Genomic DNA, 11,501 nt, shown 5'->3' on the forward strand with positions numbered 1-11,501 from the left:
GGCTCCCTGCCTGTGTCAGTCTCGGCTTCCTGCTTTCACGGTGCGTTAATGTTGTTGAAGTGAAGCGCCTTTAAAAAAAAAAAAAAAAAAGTGTTGAGGGGAAATATTGACGCTCGGAAGTTTTGATGGAAGTTGGTGAGTGTTTGATAAACGCCTACAATCTTTCTTTTTTTGGGGGGTGTCACGGCGAAGTTAAACAGCGTGGTTTGTAAGCGAGTGGAGAGAGTATGACTGAAAAGGTAAGGTAGCTATTCTTTAAATGGTTACGTTCAGTTTTTTCAGTCGTCATTGCTTATTTAACTTTCTACTTTCACAGGTTAATTAAGCGTTTAACTCCTCGGTGAAGAAGCTACTTTTAAAAAGGCACATTTAAAAGAAAAAAGAAAAAAAAATGTCAGGAGCCCATGAACTGAGCAGGAAGCGCCGACCCCCGAAAATGTACTTGATCTCGTCCGACCTGAAGGTGCAGGACCAGCTGGACGGTACCATTCGGCTGCAGCGGGGGAACATCTGCCAGGAGCAGGATCACGCCAAAGGCAGAGGTGACCACCCCTGGGTCAAGGTAACCATAACACACATTAAATCAAAGTTAACATTAACATGTACATGATCTAAGTCATTATATAGAGCTGTTATGAGGCTTTTTGTATGTATTGTAAGGAGACTGTCCTTCAAGTGGCTTCAACCTGTTACTCAACTAATGAAAGCAGCAGCAGCAGCAGTGGTGGTGAATATTTAAGTAGCTCACATTTACTTAGTTTTAAGGTTTACTGGAGTATTTCCATTTTAACCTGGTTTATACTCCCACTTCACTACATTCCAGAGGCAAATATTACACTTTCTACTCCACTACATTTATCTGACAGCTTTAGTTACTACTCAGATCAAGGTTTGACACAATGGATAATATTACAAGCTTTTCAAATACAATACACTTTCAACCTTTTTGTCTTTTGACGTCTTTACAAAAAGCAGTGTGTAGTCGGGCTCACATTTCAGATGTCTATGAGTTGTTAACAGCTCCACCAAATAGTGATTTTTCCCTTTAAACTTCTCACATGGTTTCATTTCAATAAATGTTCAAATGATACAATATTCATCAAAGATTAGAGAAAAGTCTGAACACTGAACTTCATCTCACGACCCCTCACATTTATCTGCTGACCCTTTGGAGGGGCCCCACCCCTAGGTTGGGAACCACTGGACTAAACTAGCTAACTGTATATAAAGTAGTGTAAACTAGCTCCACTTCCAGCAGCTACAACAGTAACATGCTGCTCTAACACTGATGCTTCACTATAATAATCTAATGATGTCATAATAATAATATATCAGTCAGAGGACCAAACCACTACTTTTACTGTAATACTGCATACTACATCACTCATAATACTGCAGTACTTTTACTGTAATACTGCATACTACATCACTCATAATACTGCAGTACTTTTACTGTAATACTGCTACTACATCACTCATAATACTGCAGTACTTTTACTGTAATACTGCTACTACATCACTCATAATACTGCAGTACTTTTACTGTAATACTGCATACTACATCACTCATAATACTGCAGTACTTTTACTGTAATACTGCATACCACATCACTCATAATACTGCAGTACTTTTACTGTAATACTGCATACTACATCACTCATAATACTGCAGTACTTTTACCTGTAATACTGCATACTACATCGCTCATAATACTGCAGTACTTTTACTGTAATACTGCATACTACATCGCTCATAATACTGCAGTACTTTTACTGTAATACTGCATACTACATCACACATAATACTGCAGTACTTTTACTGTAATACTGCATACTACATCACTCATAATACTGCAGTACTTTTACTGTAATACTTTAACTACTTCACTCATAATACTGCAGTACTTTTACTGTAATACTGAATACTACCTTCACACATAATACTGCAGTACTTTTACTGTAATACTGCATACTACATCGCTCATAATACTGCAGTACTTTTACTTAAGTGAAGGATTAGGGTACTTTTTCTACCACTGAAAAGCAGCATTAGAGTTGAAATGAGTTTCTTATTTACAGAAAATGAATCATTAACTACTCTAATGATTGGTAAATAATTTCAATCATTTTTATGTGAACTCTCCAAACATTCATTGATTGAAGCTTCTTAAATGTGGCGATTTTCTGCCTTCTCTGCCACACAGAATATCTCTTTATACTGAATAGAGATGTAATGTAAACAAATTGTTTTATTTATTTATTTTTTAAGCAAACATACCAAACATTTGCTGGTTTCAGACTCTCACATGTGAGGATTTGAAGCTGCTCTGCATCATTAATGATGGTGCAACAGGACGTTTTAACTTTCAAAATGATTGATTGGGTAAGAAATCAGCAGATTAATCGGTAATGAAACTAATAATTTCTTGGATTGTTGGTTGGATAAAATAAGCTATTTAAATATGGTGCTCTGGATAATTATAACAAGCAGGTTTCACTATTTTTTGGCACTTTACAGACACACAATCAACTGATAAATTGAGAATATAATTGGCTGATACTGAATCTGAAAACACACATTACCTCAGCTTTAATTTACTCCAGTTTAACGTTACTTTCGCCTGGTTTGAAAACAGGTTAAAAACTCAAAGATTTCATAAAAATATGTATTTTTAAAAAACAAATGCCGACACTCACCATGCAAGCTCATATAAAACAAAAAATTCAAAAAAGAAAATAAAAATAATAAAATAAAATTTAAAAATGTAATTCAAAGAATAATAGAAAAAAATAAATTAAATAATAATAATAAATTAAAAATAATAATAAATATTAATAAGTTAAAAAAATTAAACAAACTATCACTGGTTTATCTGGAAGACTCATCGTGAGCATTTACATGAATTTTTAGAAGTGAGAAACTCACATTCTCCACACCAGAGGACGTAGAGGTCGACCTAAAAAGACTGGATGGTTTAAAATGTAATAGTTATACAGCATAGAAACGTAATTGACAACAGCGAAAATGAGGAAGAAGAACAAGAATAAAGCAAATACCAAAAGGAGAAGAATAAATACAATATTCAGTATACATAATTGATTACTTAGATACTAATTAATCAAATATAGTTGATTTTTTTAATAGTTATTTTAATTATATTTGTACATGACTTGGGTGGTCTGTTCCTTAGACTCACCCATCCTAAAATGTACATCTTATAATTACATAATGGGACAATGTGGTGCTGTGGCTTTGTACTTTATTTTACACTTTACAACATAATTTCTTTCCTCTTCTCTACCATTTCCCTTTTTCTCTTTCTCTCTTTCTGTGCCTCCCTGTTTTTTTCCCCACAGGTGTTAGACAATGGCATCATGTTGAAAATAGAGAGGAAGTTCCTGCTCGAAGTCCCGACCGAGCTCGGCGGCCTGCTGGAGGCCGTGACTGACCCGGAGGCTCGTTACAAATTACTGAGTAATACATTTTTACAGGTTTTTGATGCAGCGTCACATGTGCTTTACTGATCCACACATGTGATAGATGGTGATGGCAGCTAATGATGAAGTAGCTTTAGTAGTATTAGTAATAGACATACAGTAGTAGCATTAATAAAAATGTAGAGCTGCAATAATAAGTTTAATTTTTGATTAACTGCAAAGTGTTTAGGTCATTGAGTCATTTTTAAATAAATAAAAGTCATTCCAAATGTGAATATTTTCCAGGTTTCTTCTACATTTTTCACAATTTTCTGTCATTTTAAGGACCGAACTCTAATTGATTAACTGAGAAAACAACCGATAATGGAAATAATTATCAGCTGCAGCCCGATAATAACGGTTAATTACTAGTAATGTGAAGTAATGTTACTTTACTGCCACTAAACAAGACATTGAGTCTGTCCTTACTATTTAATCCCAGAAACGCTGTACACTGGTATATAGTATCAGGAATGTATGTTTATTCTAGATTTATGTAATTGCAGATTATTTGATTTATTGTTTATAGTATTTTAGTTCAGTTTAATTTAATTATTTGTATTTATTTATTTATTATTCTATTTTTATTTATTTTATTTTATTTTATTTTATTTATATTATATCACTTTCACCATTACAAGGCTACTATTGTGTAATTTCTCCCTATGGGGATCAATAAAGATACCTAACCTTTACCTTAAATTACTGTAAATGGAAGAAATCTACTTGAGTAGTAAAGTTTCTCTTTTAAACCGTATTTATTCTATGTTTTACTTTTTTAATGGAGTATTTGTGATCTTTGGCTTTGAGTTCAAATTTGTGTCTTTTTAATGGAAAACAGGAAGTAAAGGCAGATTAAATTTCTTATCTTCACTGACAAACCTTGTGATTGGCTTCTAAAAACCGACATATTCGACTGCTTACTCACTTTTATAACATTTATCTCTGTAAAAGTGAAAATACACAACTTTTAAATAAAAGTTAACATTACTGACCAAACAAGAAACCAGAAAGTCCCCAGAGAGCTGCTCCGTAACCACTTCCTCTGTATTTAACTTTTCATTGTTTCATTGTTTGATATTTTTCAGGCAATCCCGGGAAGCTGCAGACTTTGGCTACACTTCCTGTCGGTGCCCCGTTGTGGGTCCAAATAGGCCAAACTGACGAGCTGGCAGAGGCAGAGCTCAAATTCATCGGGCCGCTGACCAGAGGGAGCAGCGCTGTGTTCTTTGGAGTTCAACTCAAAGTAAAATGCCTTTTTAAAATATGCCGTTATATCACTTTAAATCAGCATTTTGTTTATTTTTCTGCTGTTAAATAACAACAACTGGACTAAATGCTGCTGTAGAACATAATCAGGGTTAAAGGATTAAAGGGGTAGTTCAACATTTTGAGAAGATAATTGACTATTTTTAAGGTTTGAAGGTTTTATTGTCTTTTCATCACACTGTAAAGGACTAAAATTCACCGTAGTCGAGTCCAGATGCAATAAGAGTTTTAAAAAGGCCTTAAAAGGAGCGACTTGGTAGCTGAGTGGTTAAGGCCAATGTCACATAAAAGCAGAGATTAGCTGCAGGTTATTCCCCTCGCTCTCTCTCTCTCTCTCGCGCTCTCGCTCTCTCTCTCTGTCTCTCTCTCTCTCTCTCTGTCTCTCTCGCTCTCTCTCTCTCTCTCTCTCTGTCTCTCTCTCTCTCTCTCTGTCTCTCTCTCTCTCTCTCTCGCTCTCTCTCTCTCTCTCTCCGTTTCCTGTCGGCCTCTGCCACCTTCTATCAAAAAAAAGGCAAAAAGCCCCAGACAAAAAAAGAACTTAAAACATTTCCTTTTAGCAGAACCTTTGACTTGCTGGTTGCTGCTTTTATGTTCTTATTTTTATGATGTTTTATGTTCGTTTTGTTTTTCTTTTTAAATCTGTCTTTTATATTGATGTTTTTAACTTGTAGCACTTGGAAGGACACCCTGTTTTTACCGTTTAAAAAAAAATCTTTTCTCTCTTTCCGTCTCTCCTCCAGGGCTCGGCTGCAGGTAGAGGATCCAGTAACGGTTCTTTTAAGGGTAACAGACTCTTCAGCTGCCCCGACGCCTGCGCCCTCTTCATCCCGGTCAGCCACATCAGACAACGCCACTGGAATCGCAGCAACGGTTCAGACGCACACGAGAGAGCCCGCGAGCGAGACCAACACCACCACCATCAGCAGCAGCAGCAGCAGCAGCAGCAGCAGCACCGCATCAGCAGCGGCAACAATCAACCTAGCAACGGGCACCACGGCAACAATGACCGCCTGATTCATCACCACCAGCTGCCCCAGCCGCAGCAGCACAGTCGTCACATCAGTTTCCTCCAGCATCACCCCGTCAGCCCTCCTTTCGGCATCCTCCCCCGGACCGCCGAGTCGGCTCCCATCTCGGCTCAAAACCAGCCGCAGTTACGAGGCCCGCCGTCACCTCTGCCGTTCCACGTCGGCGATCGGGTGTGCTTCCCCCTAGAGGACACCGTGGAGAGGGGCGAGGTGCGCTTCTGTGGCTTTTTGCCCGGCAGGTCCTCGACGGGGGTTTATGTTGGAATCCAGCTGGTCAGTGTCACGAGTTTAGTCGATAATTAAGGACGATTATTATTTTAAACGGGCGTTAGTTCTTTTTTACCTTTAATTAAATACTAATAATATTAAATTACTAAATTAAAAAATCTCTTTCCTCTGGTTCTGTGGAGACTTAAAGTTGATCTTAAAGGTTTTTCTTCTGCTTTTTGAAGTGATAAAAGTATTATATCTTATTTTAGCCGATATAATCTTGATTTTAAATATTTGGCAAACTCTCATTCTTTGTGGCTGTTTTCATTCATCCGCTTTATTAAGATCTCAAAACTGTAATTCCTTCCCTTTGTGGAGCGCTTCAGTCTGCAGCTGTGTGTCTTTACTCTGTGTTCTCCGTTACAGGACAATCCCGTTGGTCGCTGGGACGGGAGTTATAAAGGAGAGAAGCTCTGCCACTTTCCTTCCCCCCACTACGGCGTCCTGCTGCCAGTAACCAACGTTTCATCCGGTACAGAAACCATTAACATAACAAGGCCTCAAACACTCACAGCATGTTTTAAACATTAGTTAACAAAGTTATACTACTAAACTACTTCACGTCCAAATCATCTGGTTTCTATTCATGTTATCCCAGGTACATTTTCAGCTGTTTGAACTTTTAAAGATTCATTTAGCGAACTTAAACGAAACAACCTCAGCAGGGTCTGAAAATGTCTTCAAGGTAGTTTTTGATATTGAAGGATAAACATATCTTAATGTCTGGAGTTGTAGGTGTTAAATTTGATTTCAGTTTATGTTATTTATCACTATCTGATTATTTTATACAAACCAACCAATCAACGTATTAATTGAAGTAAAAAAGAATCAGCAGTTATATCTATAATGAAACTAATAATTAGTTGCAGTCTTATATAAATTACTTTAAAATGAGCTCAACCCACTGCACCAGTAAAATCCTGCTTTTGCATTATTATATGTCTCCTTTTCTCCTTTTTAAAGAGGTATTAAAAAGGTCTTAAAAGTCATAAAATGTGTTCTTAAAAAATGTGCCTCAAGTAGAAAAATGTCTACTAAAAAGGCTATAATAATTATATAATTATAAATAGAAAGAATGAACGTTTAAATGCCAGACTTGTAAAAACAAGCAAATCCTCTAAGAAGGCAGAGTTTAAAATTAAATTTATTCACCTTATCTTAAAAATAGACATATTTTATGAGGCTGTAAAAGGCTGAAAACATGAATTGTGTCACTATTTAATGTGGGAACATGACAGGAAATGTTTAACTCTTCTCTTTTTGTGCCCTCAGAGCCAAAATCCCTCCGTCACAACGCTCCTTCCCAAATTCCCAAATCCATCCTGAAGCCTTTGACGTCTCCCGCCACTAAACAAGGTCCGACATCGCCGCCTCCCGTCAAGGTCGCCCTGTTGCCTCCCCCCAAACAACCACTCAAACCTCCTCCGCTGCCGCCGCCGAAGCCCAACCCCAAACCGCTGGCCCTTCCTCCGCTCCCGCCTCCCAAACCCCAAACTCCGACGTCACCGACCGTCGTAGACCAGCTGCAGCACACCAACGGCGTGCTTGGTCCGCCCTCGCCGCTGAGGTCACCGGACTACATCGACGATGTGGGGGAGAACGGGGAGGCGGGGCTGGAGAGCGGGCTGGAGGTGGAGTCGATGGTGGAGGTGAACGACCCGCCGCTCTTCGGGGTGATTCGCTGGATTGGACGGATCGGTGGGATATCAGAGCCGGTGGCCGGGATCGAGCTGGTACGATGATTGTTACTGTTTCACTTATATTGAATGTTTCCACATTTTATATTAGAGTGATAAAATACAAACTGACTGTGTGTGTGTGTGTGTGTGTGTGTGTGTGTGTGTATGTCTGTGTGTGTGTGTGTGTGTGTGTGTGTGTGTGTGTGTGTGTGTGTGTGTGTGTGTGTGTGTGTGTATGTCTGTGTGTGTATATATTTGTGTGTCTATATATATTTGTGTGTATGTATGTATGTGTGTGTGTGTGTGTGTATATCTGTGTGTATGTGTATATATTTGTGTGTCTGTGTTTGTGCGTATATATTTGTGTGTATGTGCATATATTTGTGTGTCTGTGTTTGTGTGTATATATTTGTGTGTGTGTGTATATATTTGTGTGTGTCTATGTGTGTGTATATGTGTCTATGTTTGTGTGTGTGTGTGTGTGTGTGTGTGTGTCTCTCTCTCAGGACCAGGAGCTGTCTGCAGGGACGGACGGCAGTTACCTCGGCGAGCGTCACTTCCGTTGCCCGGCCAACAAGGGACTCTTCGTAAAGCTTCGCAACTGCAGGCGAGACTCCCGGTTCCCTGCCCCAGAGACGCCCGTCAATCAAGTGGAACGATGCAACTCGATAGGTAAACGTGTGTGTGTGTGTGTGTGTGTGTGTGTGTGTGTGTGTGTGTGTGTGTGTGTGTGTGTGTGTGTGTGTGTGTCACAGACCGTTTAGGGAGTTTACTTTCAGTCTCAGGTTTCACAAAAAATTACCGTCAAACACACACAAGCTGCACGTTCAATGACGGGAAATTCGACTCGAGTTGAACAATTTTGAGGAAGTGAATCTCGATGCACTTCTGCACCCGCTCACCCGTGTTCATCATATCTAATCTAATCTATCTTTTTTTTTTTTTGTCCTCTCAGCTTTTGCAGAGTGGGGCAGCGAGCGTGTGGAGGAGCACACCCCACCTGTGGAGGGAGACGAGGCCAGGCAGCTCTACCAGGGCCGCAAGAGGGGCATCCAGGGTCACCTCAACTCCTGCTACCTGGACGCTACGCTGTTCAGGTGAAATCTGGAGGGGGGAGGGGTGGGGGGGGTGGGGGGGCGGGGTCTGTGTGTTTACTCTGGGGAAACGGAGAGGACGTACAATCATAATGAGAGTGTGTGTCAGCTGGTTAACATATTGTTGTAATTTGGTATGTAAAAAAAAAAAAAAAACAGAATAGAAACACATGACAGGAAGAAGCTGTGAATCAGTTCCCTCTGAGATCAGCTGCACTTAATCTTAAACTTTATGATGCTGCTGTTTGGGTGTAAATAAAAGTTAATCTTGTGTTTAATAAAGACAACTATGCTAACTTTTTCTCTCTCTTTTCTCTCTTTCTCTCTACAGTCTGTTCTCTTGCTGCAGTTCAGCAGACTGGACGTTATTTTGGCCGTCGGACCCCGAAACCGACCAGAGATCCAGTCAGGCTCAGGACCTGCTGCGCTGTGAGATAGTTAACCCTCTACGCAGGTTTGTATATGTGTGTGTGTTTGTGTGTGTCTAAATAATAAACTTTATCTATACGGCTGCTTTTAAGACAAAGTTACAAATAAACAATAAAATCAGACAATTACAATAAAAAACAATGTATAATAATAATAATAATAATGAATAAAAACAGATAAGACATGTTGCAAATAAAACCATGCTGGTATAAAGTTAAATAAAGGGCCTTTTAAATAAAATCACTCGTATCAGATTGAGACGATTAAGATGAAAAAACATTCACACTCTGGTAACCAAGGCGCCAACCACAATGTTTGTTTCATGTTTTTCTCCTTTTTTCTCTTCCCTCATTTCCTTTTCATATCTCTACTGTCATCTGTTTGATTAAGAAACACTCAAAAAGTCTTTATTTATATTTATATATATATATGTCACACCCAAATCATAACCATTATCAACCCTGTAGCCATAATTTCCATCCATTAAAGGGAGATTACTCTGATTTTCAGTAGGTATTTTTATCATTTTGTGCTTTTTTCCCCTAGTTTCTATTTGTGTTAATGATCACATCTATTGTGTTCGTGTGTGTGCGTGTGTATTTGTGTGTGTGTGTGTGTTTCCAGGTTTGGCTACGTGTGTGCCAGTAAGACGATGGCCTTGAGACGACTGCTGGAGGCCGCGAATAGTGACACGGGCTTCACCAATCAGGAGAAAGGTACGTGTGTGTGTGTGTGTGTGTGTGTGTGTGTGTGTGTGTGTGTGTGTGTGTGTGTGTGTGTGTGTGTGTGTGTGTGTGTGTGTGTGTGTGTGTGTGTGTGTGTGTGTGTGTGTGTGTGTGTGTGTGTGTGTGTGTGTGTGTATTCACCATGAACGCAGCACATTTCACAAGCAGTGTGTGTGATATCCGACTGAGGAATGCCGCCACGCCGCTGTCGTTCTGTGTTTTCTCAGATCCTGAAGAATTCCTCAACAAGCTTTTCCAGCTGCTCCGAGTCGAGCCACTCCTCAAGATCAGGTAACCTCACTGCTACTCTTTTTTTTCTTTTTCTTTATTTCTTCTTTGTCTTTTTTTGTTTATGTGACTCATGGGGCCACACACACACACACACACACACACACACACACACACACACACGCTGCTCCACTATCACACCGACCTGTCCTGGATCTGTATTCAGGGTCTGATATAACAAAGCTTTTTCCTGCTTTTCTTTTATTCATGAGGAAATATAATAAGGCCGAGATCACACCTGCAGATACTTTACCTCCAAACCATCATGGAAGAGTTTTACCCGATTGTTAAAGTTTCTTTTTTAAGAATGAGCTCAGACACAATATGGACAGAAATGTGATATCCAGTGAAATCATCAGCTTAGAAAATAAGAATCTGAGACAAAATCTCTTTTCTTTCACTTTATCTTGACTCCACATCTCTGTTTTTTTTTTTTTTTTTAAACCTTTTTGGAGTCACACAATAGATCTGAGGATTGCGAGATAATAAACAGGACAGTAAAGTAGAAAATATACAAAATTCAGTTTCTTTTTTTCACACATTCCTCTAATCTTTGCTTTTTTTTAATCATCCATTACTGCATATTTGTTTACCTCTAATCTGTTTTAACAAAAAACTATTTATAATAATATAAGAATCATAAGCCACAAAGGTTTAGAAGTGTTTCTCTAGATCTGGCCTGATGGAAATAATAATAGTCACAATTAAAAATTTAAATAAAATTTAAAAAGCTTCTTTTTTTTTTTAAGTCAATTTGGAGCACTGTCCTAGTCTTTCTTTGTCATACAGGTGTAACACATTTAAAATAATACACGTTTTATTGAATCATTTCAATTTCAAATACTTTCATTAACTTTTCTGCAGTTTTTTGCTTAAATTAAAGATAAAAAAACATGTGATTGTAATTCAGTTTATTTCTCCTTCAATCCATTAAAACCCTCTTTAATCCTTCACTTCTTCTCTCTCTCTCTTTCTCTCTTTCTTTCTTTTCTCCAGATCGATGACTCACCAGCCTCAGGAGTGTCACCTCTACCAGCTCTTCCCTCCCTCTCTTCCCTCCCTCTCCTTCCTCTCCGGAGCTCGTCTCCCCGGTCGACTCCTCCTCCATCCCTCTCTCTCCGCCTCCCTCAGTCGGATGAGAGTCGCCAGCGTCCAGACTCTGCTGGAGTCGTCCTTCCTCCACGCTGGCCTCAAGTTTGTCGAAGTAACAGAAAGACGCTCAATGTTTCACATAATTTTAAT

At 39.1% G+C, this 11,501-nt stretch overlaps 2 protein-coding genes across 2 annotated transcripts in view; both read left to right on the top strand.

Moving 5' to 3' along the window:
• The window catches only part of emc4 (ER membrane protein complex subunit 4), a 149,319-nt gene that overhangs the window by 125,584 nt on the left and 12,234 nt on the right, over positions 1-11,501 (top strand). The window lies entirely within an intron of this gene.
• The window catches only part of si:cabz01101003.1 (ubiquitin carboxyl-terminal hydrolase CYLD), a 17,909-nt gene continuing 6,486 nt past the window's right edge, over positions 79-11,501 (top strand). The window contains 15 exon segments of the mRNA XM_062444908.1: positions 79-239; positions 317-562; positions 3,358-3,475; positions 4,566-4,723; positions 5,487-6,047; positions 6,411-6,516; positions 7,317-7,777; positions 8,230-8,395; positions 8,679-8,820; positions 9,149-9,271; positions 9,871-9,962; positions 10,199-10,262; positions 11,256-11,313; positions 11,315-11,386; positions 11,389-11,463. Of these exon segments, the coding sequence (XP_062300892.1) occupies positions 392-562; positions 3,358-3,475; positions 4,566-4,723; positions 5,487-6,047; positions 6,411-6,516; positions 7,317-7,777; positions 8,230-8,395; positions 8,679-8,820; positions 9,149-9,271; positions 9,871-9,962; positions 10,199-10,262; positions 11,256-11,313; positions 11,315-11,386; positions 11,389-11,463 (2,367 nt within the window). The 5' untranslated portion in view covers positions 79-239; positions 317-391.

This window comes from Scomber scombrus, chromosome 23, assembly GCF_963691925.1.
Source record: "Scomber scombrus chromosome 23, fScoSco1.1, whole genome shotgun sequence".
In the NCBI taxonomy this organism is placed as follows: Eukaryota; Metazoa; Chordata; class Actinopteri; order Scombriformes; family Scombridae; genus Scomber; species Scomber scombrus.